General features: G+C 46.3%; 1 protein-coding gene across 1 annotated transcript in view; it reads left to right on the plus strand.

Moving 5' to 3' along the window:
* Positions 1-14018: 14018 nt before the first annotated feature.
* The window catches only part of LOC107290400 (cullin-1), a 160682-nt gene continuing 155139 nt past the window's right edge, over positions 14019-19561 (plus strand). Inside the window, exons 1-2 of the mRNA XM_015819279.2 lie at positions 14019-14180; positions 18804-18966. Of these exons, the coding sequence (XP_015674765.1) occupies positions 14172-14180; positions 18804-18966 (172 nt within the window). The 5' untranslated portion in view covers positions 14019-14171. The remainder of the gene's footprint in view (positions 14181-18803; positions 18967-19561) is intronic.

Below are 19561 nucleotides of genomic sequence, written 5' to 3' on the forward strand. Positions count from 1 at the left end.
CTCGCCTACATCGTCCATATAGGACGACTCGGGAACTCAACTCCTACCCCGGGCAGCTCACCTATCCCCTTATGCCCAGGGGAAAGGTATCAAGCCGTTTGACAGCTGATGCTGGCTGTCAAACCGGCTTTTACGCAAAACAGGCGGGAGGCAGCAAACAGCTGCGACCGACGAAATCGCCTGCCACCGGAAGTCTCACTAGCATTCTTGACTATCTTAACAATGTGCCTGTTCTCTGCTGGCAGTAGCACCTGGCAGACACCTCACCTCTTTCGAAACCTCCACATCCTTTCCTAAATTGACTCCTCTTACAATTGAGCCACCAACCAGAAGGTGGCTTCTCTTTTTAGATACCTTACTCACCACACATGTCTGATTTGCAATATCTGATTCAGACCTTTCCTTATCCAAGGCAATTTCTTCTTCAAGGACCACAATGCCCTGCTCAGTTGAGTCATCATTGTCCTCACAAACAGCTGAACCTGCCACTTTAGTATCCCTATTAAATTCAGGAAGGATACTATATTATGCAGGGACACACCAAAAGCTTCATGTTTTATGGTCCATAGCTCTCACTCTGCCAGATCCAACAGTTGTCCATACTACCTTTCTCTTGCAGGGTATTTGTGGAAGAGGGGGCTGATAGTCGGGTAGCTCAGTAGAACACACCATCTGAGTTGGCCACCTAATTTAATCCTGAAGAGCACAAACTAAAGACTCTAAACAAGCAATCTGTCCATGTAAACTAGCAATCTGCTTACAAATAGGACAGTATCCAAACTTAAAAAGAGTACCATGAAAAACAGCTGCAAAACAAGTGATGCACTGAACTAATCCACACATTCTAAAATAAAATTGCAATCACACAAGCACTTACCAAGGATGAACCAGGGAGCCCTGGTGGCACACTGGTTAGAATGCAGTATTGCAGGCTAACTCTGTCCCTAGCCTGGAGTTCAATCCTGATGGGCTCAATGTTGACTCAGCCTTCCATCATTCAGAGGTCGGTAAAATGAGGACCCAGATTGTTGGGGGTTATATGCTGACATTGTAAACCACTCAGAGTGGTTTATAGTGCTGTAAAGCACTATGAAACAGTATATAAGTCTAAGTGTTATTGCTATTGCTATTGCTATGAAGTACTGTTTTCAAACTATTGATGTTATTAAGACTACACTTTTGCTCAGATGCACATGAGGTGAGCTGCTTTAGGAAAGGAGGTCTTTTTTTCCCAACAACAACAGCAGGGTTTGTTCCTGGGGGCAGCTGATAAAATGGGGTGGTGATTTATTTGATTTTTATATGCTTCTGAGTCCTTTGTTTCAGTCTGTTGGTTATGTGTGAGTATATATTCTGTGTTTTCGGGCCTGGAGGCAATATTTTAATTGCTGTTACAAGTTTTTCTTTTGTTGTGTGTGATGTTGTGGCTGACCCTTGAGGGCAAAGGGGAGTGTGGACATAGGTGTTTTTGTTTTTCTAATTTGGTCCTAGCATGGGTTATCAGTTTTGGTCTTTTGTGTAATCGGCTTGGTCTTTCGGAGATCGCCTGTTACATTGTATTTTTCTGAATGGGCGGCCAGTTTCATGAATGGCAACATTGTATTTTATGAATGGAAACATAGTTTCCTTAGGCCGAACTGGTGGCCATTCTAGCAGAGAAAAGACGAGGAAGGCTTTCTGCCTAATTCTTATGGGGATTTTCTTTTCTTTTGTTTGGGAGACTATTCTTGGAGGGGAAATCTATTCCTGGGGGGGATTTCCTTTACAATTCACCCCTTTTGTGATAGATATATATATGCCTCGAAATTCCTCACAGCCATGGATGTGTCTTAGCAGTAAATAATCGATGGCTGCCCTGTTTTCAAGAGTTCCTTCCTGAACTTGCCTTAGCTTTCAGTTTAGTGCACCTAAGGCTTGGGATGCTGCGTTGAGGCTTTTAGCCAACATGCAGGCTAGGCTGTTGATATTCCTGGAATTGCGCACAGCCAACCCTGGGACCCCTACCAGTGAGGCGGCTAGTGCAACATACTCTGCCATGTTAAGTAAAGCTGTGAATTGCGGTCTGGTGTTAGGAAGTGTAAGTCTCCTTTCTGCTGCCTCCTCAGTGAGGGCATGAGGATGGTTAATCACCCAAGGGTGCATGGTCCCCCTGTGGAGTTAGCTGGGACATCTGAGTGTGCCTGAGTTACGTAGAGCAGGAACCATCTTAGGGGAAGTTTTATGTGGAGGTAGGTGCTGGTAAGGTGAAAATTTCTGAACATGGTATAGTTTTGTATAGTGTGGTGGGTGTGTAGCAACTCCTATGAGGCAAGTTGTTAAGATGTCTTTAACGGATTTTCCTCTCACCAGACAGAAATAAATTGTGTTCAGAACTTGTCGGGCTAAGTATTTCCAGACATTTTCCCTGTTAGGGAGGAGGTGTGTACCTATGAGTCCATCTACTGGCCTAATTACAGAGCAAAGGAGTAAAAGGTTCAAGATGAGTTTCAACCTTCCCCCAATTTGTCCTTTCCCTGTTGTTTGCATTGGTCTCAATTAGAGTCTTTAGTCCCCACTCGTCAGTCTCTGGGTTTCTTGTGAGTTTGCTAGATGGGATCTTTGGTATTGGGCTCTGCTTAATGCTGAGGTTGATTGCCGCTGGTTTTATGTGGGACCAATGGATCTAGGAGTCCTTTTCTGCGACCTTTACAGCAGTCTGGGTGCTCAGCAACACCTGGAAGGGTCCATTCCACTTTGGTTGTAGCAGGGATCTCCATGTGAAAGATCGGATCCACACCCAATCTCCTGCCTCATATTTTTCCTTCCAGTGTTTCGCCTCCCCCTTTTCTAAAAAGTTCTCATAAGGGATCTCAGCTTGCAGTAGTAGGGCTGGGGCGATCATAAACAATGGTGAAGATTGCATTGCCACCCATTTTGTGGTCGAGTCCGCATATTGGTTCCCTTTTGTGACTAGTGAATTGTCCTTTTGGTGTGCGCTACAATGGAGGGCAGCAAGGGTTTAGGGTAGCTGAATGGCTTGCAGTAGTTCAGTAGTTGCATGAGCAATGGTATGCCCTGCCGAGGTTAGGAATCCTCATTGCTTCCACAGGGCTCCAGTGGCATGGCATATACTTGTTCTGTCCCAGCCTACGTGAGTACTGCTCAACTGCTTACTCATGAGGAAAATCCCTTTGCATTGAACAAGGCAGGACTTTGTAAGAAAATAAACGCCTTTTATTTTGACACAGCACATTGTCCCTCACCACAGGACCCTTCCCCAGGTCTGACTGGCCGGATGTGGCCGTGAAGGGAATTGTTCGTGGAACGCCGTCACCAAGGCAGGAGCATGCACAGTGGTCGCATCCTCCCAGGTGAACTCCTCCAGTCCATAGCCCTTCCACTCAATCAAATACTTGAATCGGCCTTGTGAGTCTCGATTACTGGCAACCTCATACTCGGGAGCACTGTCTCCATACCGTTGTTCCGGTGGGGGATATTCCGATCGGCGGAGCGGACACACCGGTTGTTCTGGGACCAAGAGGGACCGATGAAAGACCAGATGTACCTGTAATGAACGTGGCAATGTTAACCAATAAGCGACCAGATTAATGACAGCTTTGATAGGGAAAGGACCTAGGTACCAATGGTCCAGTTTCTTGGCAGACCGGTCTGACGGAAGGTGCCTGGTTGATAGCCATACCCGATCTCCCACAGCTAACGCAGGCATATCTCGCTGCGATCGATCGGTAACTTTCTTGTAATCCGCCTTGGCCTTATCTAATTGCCGCCACACCAATTGATGGATAGCCTGTAACTTGGTCAGATATTAGTTAGCTGCGGGAACTGGCGCGTCGAGCTGCGAGAGGGGAAAAAGCTGGGGATGATACCCCACATTGGCCAGGAACGGTGTCATACGCATGGACGTGTGCTGTGAGTTGTTAAATGCAAACTCAGCTACTGCAAGATAGTCTGCTTAATTGTCCTGTTGCTGATTCATGAAACAGCACAAATATTGTTCTAGGATTCTGATTACTTTCTCAGTCCCGCCATTTGTTTGCAGATGATGCGCTGACGACAGGCAGATTTGTATGTCTGGGGCCTTCATCAACCGTTTCCAGAAACGGGCCGTAAATTGAGCCCCTATCAGGGAAGCCGTGCAGCCAGAAAACATGCTGGATGAACATGCGAGTGGTGGCGCGGGCTGATGGTAAGCCACGGCAAGGAATGAAATCCGCCATTTTGGTCAGCATGTCCACCACCACAAACACCATCGTGAAGCCAGAAGACGGGGGCAAGTCCGTCAAGAAGTCCATGGACACTGCTCCCCAGGGTCTCTCGGGCGTCGGCAAGGGCTGAAGTAGACCCAGTGGGGCTCCCATCGCTGACTTGGCCTGCTGAAACCGTACATAAGACTTGACGTAGGCCTGGACGTCGTGTCATACTCGGGGCCACCAGAATGTACGGGAGACTAGGTTCAGTGTCTTGAAAAGGGCAAAATGCTCCGCCGCAGGATTATCATGACATTGATTGAGAATGAGCCCTCTGAGCGACCCTCCCGGAACATAGAGCCGATCACGATATTTCAGGAGTCCATCCATGACAGTCCATGGGGAGTCTAGTCCCAACTCCTCCCTTCATTGAGCCACCCACGTGTCGTGCTGTTGTGCCTCCCGAATCTGAGCCCGTAAATCTATTGGCTCCCAAACTACAGAGAAAGACTCTATGGGCAGTACCATCCTGGGCAGAAGCTTGTTTTCCGTACGGGAATATTCTGGTTTCCTTGAAAAAGCATCTGCTCTTTGGTTGCGACCGCTTGGTATCTATGTAATGCGGAAATTGAACTTCACAAAGAAGAGAGACCACCGAATTTGTCGTTGGTTCAATTTTCGGGCGGTCTGCAAACTTTCCAGATTCTTACGGTCTGTCCGGACTTCAATTTGATGCCGAGCCCCTTCCAAATGATGTCTCCAGGCCTCAAACACCACCTTAATGGCCAGTAGCTCCTTCTCCCAGATGGACATCAACGCGAGCCGGCCTAATTCAAAGGCACTTATCATGTACGTTCCCTTCTCCTGTGGCGACCCGCACACTCGGACCTCATTGACGAGGTTACCGTTACAGCCTGTGTAGGCGAAGGTGCTGTTTACCGGCAACGTCTAGTCCCACCAAGTGGATGGGTTCCTTCATAAAGGCTTGCTTCAAAGCCTGGAAAGCTTGTTGCTCTGGGGTCCTCCAGTGAAACGGGGTCTTTTTCTGAAGGAGCCGAGTGAGGGGCGCGGTCATGGAAGCAAACTGGGGATGAAGGTTATATAGTAGTTGGCGAACCCAAGGAGTGGCTGGACATCCTTAACATGATGTGGGCGTTGCCAACTACGCAGGGACTTGACTTTGCTCGGCTCCATGGCAATGCCCTCAGGAGATATGCGATGACCTAGGAAATCAATGGTCATTTGATAGAATTTTGCATTTCTCCAGTTTGGCATACAAACGATCTTGGAGCCGCTGCAGGACCTGACGGAGATGCTGGTTACGCCTCTCCCGCGAAGGGGAGTAGATCAGAATGTTGTCCAAATAGATCACAACAAACTGATCTAACAGGTCCCGGAATATGTCATTCATGAAGTGTTGGAAGACTGTGGGGCCGTTGGTCAGCCCGAACGGCATCACTGTATACTCAAAGTGGCTGTACCGGGTGCCAAACACAGTCTTCCATTCATCACCGGGACAGACCCTAACTAGGTTGTAGGCTCCTTTCAGGTCCAGTTTCGTGAAGATTTTGGCCTCCCAGAGCCGTTCCAGAATTTCAGGGATGAGGGGCAGCGGGTATTGATTACTCACCATAATGGCGTTTAGTTTTCGATAGTCGCAACAGAGCCTTAATTCCCCAGACTTCTTTTTTACGAAGAGCACCGGCGCGGACACCGGCGAAGACGAGGGTCGGATAAAGCCCCGAGCTAGATTTTTGTCCAGAAAGTCCCATAACGCGGCCAACTCGGGGTCAGACATGGAATACAAACACCCCACTGGGAGAGGCACGTCACGCCATACCCAATGGTTGCGTGGCGGCCTTAATGGGTCTAGACAGGAGCAATCGGCCATCAATAGTCTCCACTAACAGAGGCGGTTCCACCGAGCATTGGGGAACAGCCAATTTGGCCACAAATGTAGCGTACATAAAAGTCGTGGTGGCCCCAGAATCAGCCAAGGTGTGTACTGGAATCCCCTGGGGGCTACCAGGGAGGATAAAGCGTGCCACCAATATCAAGCGCCGCGGGGGTCCTAGTGCCACATCTGATGGACGTTGCTTGGTGTTGGGAGAAGCCTGGCCCAAAACGCCTTTTAGGTCAGGCTCGGGGCATTTCCTGACAGATGAGGTTGCTTTTGTGTTGCAAGCCCGGTAGCCAACGCCTCTTGTCGCTTCTTGGGGCAGGATGCGGCCAAATGCCCAGGTTCCCCACAGTAGAAACACAAACCCCCTGAATGCCGTCTATTCATTTCTGCCACTGATAGGTGAGGCCTGGCAGCACCTAACTCCATAGGCTCTTCCCGCAAAACCAGAGTCTCACGCATAACCGGGATCGCCCGGTTCTCTGGGGGAGCACGACTCCTACGCTGCTGCAGTTGAGCGTCGATACGCAAACAGAGATGGATCAACCCATTGAGGTCCGGGGGAACATCGACATGGGCCAGCTCGTCCAACAGCTCGTCCAACAAGCCATCCTGGAAAGCGTCCATGAGTGCAGCTTCGTTCCAGGCCGAATCCTGGCTAAGCAGCCTAAACTCACTGATACATCCCTGTAAAGGGTGACGGCCCTGCTTCAGAGCTTTCAGGCGTCTGGTAGCGGTCTGCGTCTTAATGGGGTCCTCGTACATGAGACGCATGTAGTCACAAAACCCCCCAAAGCTATCCAACAACGGACTAAGCTGGACCAGCAGGGGATAGGAGACTGATCATAAACCTCACTTTATCTCGATCAGTGGGGAAGTCCGCCGCTCTCAGGCTGATAAAGAGCTGGCATTGTCCAAAAAAAGCTGGGAAGATATCCGGAGTGCCATCGAATTTATCAGGCACTGCTACTGGACACTTCCACCGGGGTTGTGGAGCAGCAGGAGCTTAAAGCTGAGCAACTTGAGCTGCCAGCAAAGCCAGCTGTTGGGAGAGCTAGGCATTCTCCGCACGTAACTGCTCTATGATAGTAGGGGGTAAAGGGCCGAAGGCAAACTGTTCTGTCCCAGCCTATGCAAATACTGCTCAACCGCTTACTCGTGAGGAAGTACCCCTTTGCACTGAACAAGGCAGGATTTTGTGAGATAAACCCCTTTTATTTTGACACAGCTTTTATGGAACAAACTCCAACCAGTCCTTTAGCTGTAGAAACGAACAAGATCAGTCTCTGAGTTCTCAGCAGGAAAGCTCAAAGTTCCAGTCACTCAAACATACAGAAATCCGACAAACCTGGTTAAATGTCCAAGAATCCTGAGGCAAGAAATCCAACAGCAAATGCACAAAGCCGTAGCATGAACGGTCGCCTTTGGCAATCAGCCCCTCCCACACCTCTCCTCTTTATAGTCCAGCCAGGGTGTGGCTTCTTAGAGTCTTTTACTTTTCCTGGAGAGCCGCCCCACCACACTCTGTTGTCCTGCACACCTTTCCTCTCTGTGCATCCATGCATCTGGAACAGGCCCCAGTTGTTCCTCCTGTTAGCTCAGTTCAGGCCCCCAACCCAGCTGTCTCTCTGCCTGAGCATGAGTAGATGGGCCCGGTGTCACATCTAGCTCTGAGTCTTCGTGCTCCTCAGAGCCTTCCACAGACTCCAATGTGAACCCAGGCAACCCTTCCCCCTCATCCGATTCATCTGACTCAGCTGTCAGATCCGCTGGCAGGCGAGGACTCACAACAATGCTGAAAAAGTATCTGGAGTCCATGTAAATGTTAGTTGACTGATTTTCCATAGCTTTGCACATCTGTGTTAGAGGTGCAAGTTCAGCAGTTCAACTGTCTGTGCGAAGGAGGCAAGGGTGAAGCCCAGATGTGTTCATAGAGAGAGATGATGGCAGCACCCAAGAATTGTGTTCCCTCATGAAGGTAAGAGGATCTGTCGATGAAGAGTTCTAGGTCAGGGTTCTGTAGTAGCATGTCGATCAGGTTCGGTCATGGTTGTTCTGTATTATGCACAAGGTGGAGGCAGTCATGCAGTATCTCGTCCGAGTGTTCAGGTGGCAGGATTCAGCGTAATGCAGCATTCAAAGGTGATGTCATATTGGGCTAGCCTTGGTTGCATAAAGGCCTGTGTCTGGGATTTTAGGTAGATGGCAAAAATGTCATGGGGAACTCTCAAGGTGAGTGGGTGCCCTATGACTGGTTTGATGGTTGCCGCAATTGCTTGCAGGCAAGGAACGGCTCCCTGGGCTACTGGATCCAATTGAATGGAGTACTAGGCAACCAGTTGAATTGTGGGGCCATATCTCTGGGCTAACACTCCTGAGGCTACCCCCAGGTTTTCGTGTACGAACAGGGTGAAGGGCTTGTGATAGTCCGGCAGTCCCAAGGCGGGGGCTGAGGCCAAAGTTCGTTTTATCCTTTTGAAGGCATGAGTCAATGTTTTAGTCCATGGGATGAGTTTGATGGTGTCCTTGGCTGTCAGCTGGATGAAGGGTCAGGCAAGTTCTCCGAAGGAGGGGATCCAGGGCCAGCAAAAGCCGAGGACTCCTAGAAGGGCTCTTACTTGGCATTTTGTGGTGGGTGGCTTCATGCCCAGTATAGTCTTGACGCGGTCAGGAGCTAACTTGCGAATTCCGAACTGATGATGTAGTGTCAGGGAGGCCAGCAGTAGGTCATCTACACATTGAATGAGGGTTGATTCTTGGGGCAAAGAAATTGATAACAACTCTGTTTTTGATATTTGTGAGAAAAGAGTAGGTGATTCATTGTAGCCTTGGGGCAGTTGGGTCCACATGTATTGTTGGTCTTCCAAAGTGAAGGCAAAAAGGTATTGTGAGGCGGGATCCACTGGTATACTGAAATTGGCTGTGTATAGGTGTATCACGGTGAAGTAGGTGGCTGTAGCTGGGATTTCGGTGATGATGGTGGCTGGATTAGGCACCACAGGGGCCCGTGGTATGACGTAGGAGTTTACGAAGTACAGGTCATGGACAAAACAGTAGATGGGATTTCTTTCTGGGTCGGTTCATGGCTTCTGCACTGGAAAGATCAGAGTGTTGCATGGGGAAGTGCATTTCTGAAGAACCCCTTGTGCCATGTGTGCCTTAATAAGTTTCCTTATGGGCTCTATGGGCTCGGCTAGGAGGTATGCATGTTTTCACCTGTATTTTTACTGGTATGGCACTTTTTAGGAACCCCACTTTGCTGTAATCCCAGCCCCATAAGGAGGGTGGCAGGTCTTTTAAGTCTGAGTGGAGTGTGCCTTCTTCAGAGGAGAAGAGGGTGGCCAGGTAGTGCATGTGCCTAATGGGAATGTCTAATGTGAGTCTGTCGGGTGAACACTTTATGCTAGCCCCTCGTTTGCACAGGAGGTCCCTATAGTGGGGATTGCAGGCAAACGGTTGGTCCAAAGACAGGGGTCCTATCTCTACTCTCATCTCATTGGTGAATTCCATGGGTATGATTTTGCCCCCCACCCCAATGATATTGTCCCTTGCTCCTGGTACCATGGATCCTTTATATGGGGTTGTGTGATTAAGGATGATGTTGCCTAGTGTCGACTAGACACTCATACGTTTTTCCTCCTATTGTGAGGGTCAGGAGGAGTTCGTCCTCTGGGCCATTCTTTAAAGGAATTGTGAGTCCAGTAAAAGTTGTGCTGGTCTCGGTGGATTCCAAATCTAGTCATTGGGGTTCAAAATCACCCTCAGACTGCACATGGTGGGTTCGCCCTGGGGTTCTTTGGGCCCTAGGTAGGGTAGAAGGTCCCTTGGGGAATGGAGCCTCTGGTGGGCCATAGCGGTTTTGAGATTTAAAGGAGGAGACTTCCCTACGTTCCCTTCTGAAGTGTCCCTCTTCTCTGCATTGAAAAAAATGCTGGCAATTCTTTCTTAGGCATCCCTCCTCACCACACTGGAAGCACCTTCGCTGTCGGTCTGAAGTCCGGTAGCTAGGGTGCCTTCGGTTGTTCCGCAGGGCTGCAAACATTTTCAAGTCCTCCCTCCTTTCTGCCCTTCTTTTCCTCTTCCTCTCATTTTCTCTTTCTGCCTCCTTCCTTTCCCTATCTTCTTCCCTTTGGTTGAATACAAAGTTGGCAATCCTGTGCAACTCTGTGATCTCTAGGGTTGACCAGTTGGAGATGATTCTATGAAAATGGCTCCTAACATCATTGGCAGATTGGTCCACAAAAGCAGAGGCCAAGAGCCACTGATCTTTGTGGTTGTTAATGTCCAAATAAGCATAGCCAACCTCTGCTTCCAGGAGACGAACCCAGAAGGCATCTGGTGTTTCTTCCTCCCTTTGCACTTTATTTTGGAACTCTGACCAATTCAGTGGCTTGCTGTTATGACCCAGGTCATGTAGGCAGAATCAGGCACCAATAAAGTCTTATACTGCACTGCTATTCCACGACAAATGGCCCTACAACGGCCAGTAAAGCTCCACCCCACACTTTCCTGAAGGCAGCCACCCACAGTCAGTGCAACCCAGTCCCACAAACTAGACCAGTAGTCACCAGAGCTGATTCACAAGGCAAAGAGGAAGTCTGTAGTCCATAAACAAGGTTCCAAGTCCACAAGGCAAGGTCCGTAGTCCACAAACAAGGTTCAGAATCCACAGGGCAGAAACACGATCCGAAGTCAAGCAGAGTTTACAAAGGCTGGGGAAGTGCGTGCCTCTGCTTAAATCAACTCAAGCCAGGTGTTCCTTGTGAGGAGGGATGGGGCGGCCTCGCCAGCAGCCTTGTAGACCTCCTTTGAGCTTTGCCTCCGCTCCACTCTCCGTGCCCTCAGATCAAGTGGGGGAGGCAGCTGTTCCTAATCGGGGGATCTGCTGCTTCTCATCACCACTGCCTGTCTGCACCCGATCCTCCCCTGTGTTTGTGAGGGCAGGCAGCTCCCAATCCAGTCGACCAGCTCCCCCAATGCCAGAGGGGCCTGGGACAGCATCGTCCTCAGACCCTAGACTCTCCAGACATTCCAGGGGAGATATGACAACCCCATCAGATGGTCCTGGTTCCAACTCCTCCTCCTCCTCTGAACCGGGATCTGATGGGGCCATGACACTTGCGCCCAATTTCCTATAAAGCCTCCAGCAAATTCTCTTTAGCTTTGTTATATTTGTCCCAGTGGACTGCAGTGTTATAATAAGATTATTATATTCATATAATCTTATATGTTATTAAATAACATAGTTTTCTTAGGCTGAACCGGTGGCCGTTCTAGCAAAGAAAAGACAGGGAAGGCTTTCTGCCTAATTCTTATGGGGATTTTCTTTTCTATTCTTTGGGAGACTATTCTTGGAGGGGAAATCTTCTATTCCTGGGGGCGGGGGGAACATTTCCTTTACATACACTTCTGGTCAGATGCCCTCACAATGAGTTATTTCACAGAGTCAGTGGAAACAGATAATTTCTTGTACTCTTCCTTTTTTAGATTTTTAGTTGTGTGATTCGCACACCATTGAGTGAAGTTGTACAAAGATAGACCTGATGTCAAGGCTGCTAACATTGGATGTTCTTGCTTGACAATATATGAAGAAGCAAACATGTTTTATTTAACCTGTGTATCACTTCTAGAGTTAAAGTCAGACAATGTTAGAAGAGAGGGGGGAAAGTATGTACTCGGGGGATAGTTAGCCATAACAATATTTCAGTACAGTATTTCCAAGGTCAGTTGTAACCAGAGGAGTTACGGGAGGGAAAGTTCACACTTCAAACTAATTGGAGAACGTGATTGATGACTGTTAAATGAAGGAGTGAGTTATGCCTTGTTAAAGGTGATTGGGGGAAGGAGAATTCAATTTTTGGCTTCATTATGTACGTGCCAAAGCTATGTAGCAATAAAAGGATTCTTTAAGGTAAACAAGGCCTCAAAGTTCTTTGAAAAGCTTCTTCTTTCGGAACCATGACACTTAATTTAGCATTAAAATCACCAAGTAATATGATTATGGCTTGAGCATGCAAGGTGGTTACAGGTGGTCCTCAACTTACAATAGTTCATTTAATAACCATTAAAAGTTACAATGGCACTGAAAATAGTGACTTATGACAGTTTTTCACATGACCGTTGCAGCATCCTTGTGGTCACATGATCAAAATTCAGATGCTTGGCAATTGACTCATGTGTATGATGGTTGCAGTGTCTCAGGGTCATGTGATCACCTTTTGTAACCTTCTTACAAGCAAAGTCAAAGGGGAAGCCAGATTCACTTAGCAACCATGTTACTAACTTAACAACTGCAGTGATTCACTTAACTCTGGCACAAAAGGTCGTAAAATGGGACAAAATTCACTTAACAAATGACTCACTTAGCAACAAAAATTTTGGGCTCAATTGTGGTCATTAGTCAAGGACTACCTGTATGTCCATCCAATGTTATTTCTAAACGTATCCAAAAATAGTTATAACAAGGGGATGTGTTTGGGGAAATATAAACATCCCCATAATATAGTTGTTCACCCTGCCATTGCAATTCTTCTTTAGTAAGAATGCATAAGCCCCTAGAGGTTCACCCTTTGTTCTTTAATTTCTGGGCAGAGGGAATATCAGCATTAGAAACCCGGGAGTTGTACTGGTTTATCCTCTTCAGCTAACCAGGTTTCTTGTAAGGCTATTATCTGAAACTCGGAAAGGAATCTCAGAAAGTCATTGTTGACAGACTCTCCAGTTGGCTGTATTCCAGGTTACGGAGATTCTCAGTCATCCAGGTCATGGTTGTCCCAAAGGTGCTTTTTCAGGAGGACATTTATATCCATAGACATTTAGCTATGCACTTTGGGCTGAACACCCTCGAATGGTGCAGTAATATGAATGGATTTCCAGAAAACATTGCAGACTACAGGAACAGGGCAAAAATCCTGCAGCCAGAAGGTTCCACACACATTTGCACTACTCAGGTGACCCTGAGGACACAGGTAAACCTCCAGATGACCCCAACGACCCTCTAAAAGAATGCAAATGACCAGCTGTCTGCAAGGAATATAAATCCTTCCATTCCCCACCATCTAGTCAGAGTTGAAGAAGTTTCTTGGATGAGAAGCGAAACGTCTTCAAAGAAAAACAAGAAAGTCCAGTTGCCTCGTGAAAAAGCATCTTTGAGATATAACTATGACCTAGATGACTGAGAATCTCCATAAACAAACAGTAAAGAAAAGAAAAAGAGGTAAATGAGAATTGAGGATCAGAACTTCCTACTTAAGGTTTGTGGGAAACTTCCTGCTATGCAGGGAGGGCCACATAATGTTTTTAAAAGGTTTGAGTTGACCAGTAGTGCTTTTCACATGTTCCTGTTATATCTTCTCTTGTTAAATGATACCTGTGTAGATCTACAGTAGATCCTGTATACTGGATAAAATCTAAATTATTTTGAAAGAATAGATTTGCTTCCAGAGAAAAATAGGATTTTGGAAAACTTTAAGAGGTAACCCAAATTAAATTTAATTAATCCTAATAATTCCTTTGATGAAACGCTCCTATTATGAAGAAATCCCCTTGATCATGTCTGGAACATATTTCTAAGTAGATGGGATTGGACTGCAATTGAAATAATAGTCACACATATATTTTGGTTTCAGGATGAGAGACATTACTATCTTCCTGCAACCTCCCATGCAGTGGTTCAAATTTAACTGTTTTAAAAAGATACAATTTTGCATGTTAAAAAATATCTAAAAAAACTTCATTAGACTTTATAGTCAGCATGTAAGTTCTCCTTTTCTATCTTATATTAGTTTCGTTAAAGCAGAACAGTTTTAAATGAAGTAATAATAAAACCATGGCAAGTAAAATTATATGTGCTAAATGAAATCTGTGCTATTTAGTCAAATTTGTCCTAAATAATTTTGTGGCTTTTTTTTTTTGTCTGTATGCTTTTAGTCGAGTTGGGACTGAATGAAGATGATACTTTTGCTAAGGGGCCTACACTGACTGTATATAAAGAGTCTTTTGAATCTCAGTTTCTTGCTGACACAGAAAGATTCTATACAAGAGAGAGCACTGAATTTTTGCAACAGAATCCAGTTACAGAATACATGAAAAAGGTACTATGGGTATATTACAAGTTTCTGGATCAAAAAATAGCTGGTACTGTATTTGAAGTAGGAATTTAAAGCAACTGTTTTGTCTGGAAGATGCTGAACTGCAAGTACGAACTAGCTTCAGTTCCTATAAAGCTAAAGATGAGTCATGAGTATACATGTGTTTTCCTTGGCCTTGTTTAACTAAAGCCGTGGAATTTAGGTACAATATTGAAAAAGTAAAGATTTTTTTTTCTGTTCCTTTATTAAAATTTACCAACAATTGAGGTCAAAGGAAAACAATCTGAAACAGAACAATCAGTAAAAATGGAATCTTGAAATATTTCACATAGTTTTAAAGTCTCAGAAATAAGTGTCAGAAAATGCTAAAATAAATTAACATGTTAAATAATTGACAGTTCCTCCCTTGCTTCCTTCTAAATGATGGATTTTATTCTGAATAAAAATGGCAAAACAAACTTAGATTTATTTATTTATTGTATCATGCCTTTATTATTTTTACAAATAACTCAAGGCAGTGGACACATTCCTTCTTCCTCCTATTTTCCCCCCAACAACAACCCTGTGAGGTGAGTTGGGGTGAGAGAGAGTGACTGACCCAAGGTTACCCAGCCTGCTTTCATGGCTAAGGCAGGATCTGAACTCAGGGTCTCCTATTTTTTAGCCTGGTATCTTAACCACTAGACCAAACTGGCTCTCATGACATAATAATTCTTAAATTATTTATGGTATATGTTTCTGTGTTTTTTTAAAACAAGTTAATGATTTATCCTCCAGATTATTTGTCATATTTCTATATTCTTGTTATAGTATACAGGTATTCCTTGACGTATGACCACAATGGAGCCAGGAATTTCAGTTGTAAGTCATTAAGGTCCTAAGTTGAGTCACCATGTGACCAGCCTCAATTTTATGACTGTTTTCACAACAGTCATAAAGTGAGTCGCTGCAGGCATTAAGTGAACCATGTGGTGGTTAAGAGAATCCAACATATCCAATGGGCATTTTTTTACATTTTCTGTCAAAATGGCAAAAAATGTCTGAAATTGCAGTCACATGACTGCAGGACACTGCAACAGGTCATAAATGCTAGCCAGTTGCCAAGTGCCCAGAATGCAGTCATGTGACCACAGGGTGTGGGTGGGGCAGTTGTAACTTTGAGGACAGGTTGTAAGTAGATTTTTGAAGTTCATATCTTTGAATGGTAATTAAGCAACTGGTTGCAAGTCAAGGGCTACCTATGGCACATTTCACTCCTTAGATCTCCCCAAGGAGAAAAAAAAATGACATGGGGGAATTTCCAGACATTTTAAAGATAAAATGGATGCCCTAAACCTGGGCAAGTCTGAAGACACCCCTTTTACCTTGTAAAATTCAATTCCCCTTTCCCCTGAAAACATTGGTCAGCTATGGAGGCTCTGTGAGCTTGCTTTCCAGTTAAGTGTAGTTATAAACCTATTTTATATATCTTATAAAGAGCTACAGTGAGGGAAAAAATTATTTGATCCCCTGCTGATTTTGTACATTTGCCCACTGACAAAGCTGCCTGAGCAGGGGGTTGGACTCGATGACCTCCAAGGTCCCTTCCAACATTATTATTATTATTATTATTATTATTATTATTATTATTATTGTTGTTGTTGTTGTTGTTGTTGTTGTTGTTATTTAATGGTAGGTTTATTTTAACAATGGAGGTGGAAACATTATGCTTTGGGGGTGTTTTTCTGCTAAGGGGACAGGACAACTTCACCACATCAGAGGGACGATGGACGGGGCCATGTACCATCAAATCTTGGGTGAGAACCTCCTTCCCTCAGCCAGGGCATTGAAAATGGGTCGTGGATGGGTATTCCAGCATGGCAATGACCCAAAACACACGGCCAAGGCAACTAAGGAGTGGCTCAAGAGGAAGCACATTAAGGTCCTGGAGTGGCCTAGCCCACGGGTTGGCAACGCGCGGCTCCCGAGCCGCATGTGGCTCTTTCAGCCATCTCCTGCGGCTCCCTGTCCTCAGCCACCATGTGCAGTCTGAAAAAAAAAAGTGGGACTAAAAAAGTTCAACCAATCAATTCAAACTTCTCATGAAGTTTGAATTGATTGGTTGCTGGGACTGCCCACAAACCTCTTTCCTTCTTCGTACTGCACGTGGTGGCCGGGAGGATTGCTGGAAAGGTGTCCCTGGTAAGCAGCCACGGGTGGCCGGTCTTGGGGTGCCTCTTCCCCGCCCGGTGGGTCTCCCCTCGCCCTGCTCCGCCGCCGCCTCTGTTAGTCGGGGGGGGGGGTCGCCGTGGGTCTCTATAGCTTCCCCTCTCCGCCTGCGCCTTTCGGCCATCTCACGTGCAGCGGATTCCCCCGCGTCGCCTGCCCAGCCCTTTCCCCACCTGCTGCGCGGTCCTCTTGGCCGTCTTCCCGCTGCCGCTGCTGCCGGTTGTGCTGAGCGAGGCCGAAGAGGAGGCGGCGAGCGGGCAGCCGCACCCATTCGCCATCCTGCTGCCGCCGCTGCCATCCTTAGTGCTGCAGGAGAAGGAGACCTTGGGCTGCGAGGGCGGCGGGGCTGGCGGTGGGTTGGGACCCCCCCTCGTCCCCACGGCGGAATTCCCCGTTGCTGGCGCGGCCACCCATGGTGCACCCGGCCTTGGCGCCCTCCTCTTGCGACGGCGAAGTGGCTGAGGACGCGGAGGGGGCGGCGGCTGGGCCGGGGGCGGCAGGGACCCCCGACAATGCTGCAGTGGCTGCCACCGTGCCGCCACCGCCACCGGAGCTGCTGCCTCTCGTCCTCCCCCTCCCCGCCCGTTTGGCGCCGTCTGCCTTTCGTTCTCTCTCTCCTCACCTGGAGAGAGAGAGGAAAGAGAGAGAAAGAGAGAGGAAAGAGAGAAAGAGGAAAGAGAAAGAGAGAGAAAGAGAGAGGAAAGAGAGAGAGAGAAAGAGAGGAAAGAGAGAAAGAGAAAGAGGAAAGAGAAAGAGAGAAAGAGGAAAGAGAGGAAAGAGAGAAAGAGAGAGGAAAAAGAGAGGGAGAGAAGAAAGAGAGAAAGAGGGGGAGAGGAAAGAGAAAAAGAGAGGAAAGGGAAAGAGAGGAAAGAGAAAGAGGGAGAGGAAAGAGAAGGAAAGAGAAAAAGAGGAAAGAAAAAAGAGAGAAAGAGAGGAAAGAGGAAAGAGAGAGAAAGAGGAAAGAGAAAGAGAGAGAAAGAGGAAAGAGAGGAAAGAGAGAGAAAGGGAGAGAAAGGGAGAGGAAAGAGAAAGAGGAAAAAGAGGGGGAGAGGAAAGAGAAAGAGGGGGAGAGGAAAGAGAAAAAGAGAGGAAAGAGGGAGAGGAAAGAAAGAGGGAGAGGAAAGAAGGAAAGAGAAAAAGGAAAGAAAAAAGAACGAGAGAGGAAAGAGAAAGAGAAAGAGAGGAAAGAGAGAAAGAGGAAAGAGGAAAGAGAGGAAAGAGAAAGAGAGAAAGAGAGAGAGGAAAGGAGGGAGAGGAAAGAGAAAGAAAGAGGAAGAGGAAAGAGAAAAAGAGGAAAGAAAAAAAGTGAGAGAAAGAGAGGAAAGAGAAAGAGGAAAGAAAGGAAAGAGAACGAGAGAAAGGAAAGAGAAAGAGAGAACGGAAAGAGAGAGGAAAGAGAAAGAGGGAGAGAAAGAGAGGAAAAAGGGGGAGAGGAAAGAGAGAAAGAGGGGGAAAGAGAAAAAGAGAGGAAAGGGAGAAAGAGGGAGAGGAAAGAGAAAGAAAGGGGGAGAGGAAAGAGAAAAAGAGGAAAGAAAAAAGAGAGAAAGAGAGAGAGGAAAGAGGGAGGGAGAGAGAGGAAAGAGAGAGACAGAGAGAGACCCTTTTGACATCTAAAATGAAGATAACACTGCATATATCCTTTTTTACCTTTATTTTATATATACACACAAAAACACATATACATACATACATACATAAAGGTAAAAAAGGATATATGCAGTGTTATCTTCATTTTAGATATCAAAAGGGTTTTGCGGCTCCCAATGTTTTGTTTTCAGTGGGAAATGTGTCCAAGTGGCTCTTTCAGTGTTTTGGGTTGCCTACCCCTGGCCTAGCCAGTGTCCAGACCTTAATCCCACAGAAAATCTGTGGAGGGAGCTGAAGGTTCGAGCTGCCAAACGTCAGCCTCGAAACCTTAATGACTTGGAGAGGATCTGCAAAGAGAAGTGGGACAAAATCCCTCCTGAGATGTGTGCAAACCTGGTGGCCAACTACAAGAAATATCTGACCTCTGTGATTGCCAACAAGGGTTTTGCCACCAAGTACTAAGTCATGTTTTTCAAAGGGGTCAAATACTTCTTTCTTTCACTCATTAAAATGCAAATCAATTTGTAACTTTTTTGAAATGCGTTTTTCTGGATTTTTTTCTTGTTATTCTGTCTCACACTGTTAAAATAAACCTACCATTAAAATTATAGACTGATCATTTCTTTGTCAGTGGGCAAATGTACAAAATCAGCAGGGGATCAAATAATTTTTTCCTCACTGTAGCTTGAAACTGGAATTTGTGGCAGCTGTTCCATATAGCAGTTACAATTATTTATGGCATGCCTTTTTTTCTAACAAGAGTTGCACTTTAAAATGATGTCACATTTGGAGTTTAGGGATCACTTTTACATAAAATGTATTCATTTACAGGCAGAAGGCCGTCTTCTGGAGGAACAGCGTAGGGTTCGGGTATACCTACATGAGAGCACGCAAGATGAACTAGCACGGAAATGTGAACAAGTACTAATTGAAAAACACTTAGAGATCTTTCATACAGAATTTCAGAACCTGTTAGATGCTGACAAAAATGAAGGTAAGCTTTCCCATGTTTAACTGATTTAACCCTAACTTTTGATAAAATGTGAGGTCTAGGTTGAACTTGTTTCCAGGTGACTTACATTCATGACATGATATGGAAATGGTTTCCCATCATCATCTGCACTTTTTATAAAAAAATTCCTAGTTTAATCTATAACTCTTGGGTTTTCCTAGTGGCCTCTCATTCAAATACTAACCAAGTGTGACCCTGCGTAGTTTTGTAGACTGCCATGGTCTATGGCAGGGGTGTCAAAATGCCGGCCCACGGGCCGGACACGTCACAAATAAACCGCACCAACCCCATTGCCAGCAATGGGGAAAAAGTTCCAATACGTCACGTGACGTCGTGAGTTTGACATGTCTGGTCTATGGTAAAATATACTTAATAAGTGAACACAGGTTAGGATACATGTTAGATCCTACCTAGTGGCGATGAGGGTGGCTAGGACTAACTACTATTCCTCGCTCATCGCGTCATCAGATAACCGCCCGGCCGCCCTCTTCAGGGTGACCCGCTCTCTCCTCCAACTGAGGGGAGGGGGGGATCCCCTGGAGGGGAGGGCCGAGGACTTTGCGCAATATCTGCATGA

The sequence above is a fragment of the Protobothrops mucrosquamatus genome, unplaced genomic scaffold (assembly GCF_001527695.2).
Source record: "Protobothrops mucrosquamatus isolate PMUCROS unplaced genomic scaffold, P.Mucros_1.0 scaffold881, whole genome shotgun sequence".
Lineage (NCBI taxonomy): Eukaryota > Metazoa > Chordata > Lepidosauria > Squamata > Viperidae > Protobothrops > Protobothrops mucrosquamatus.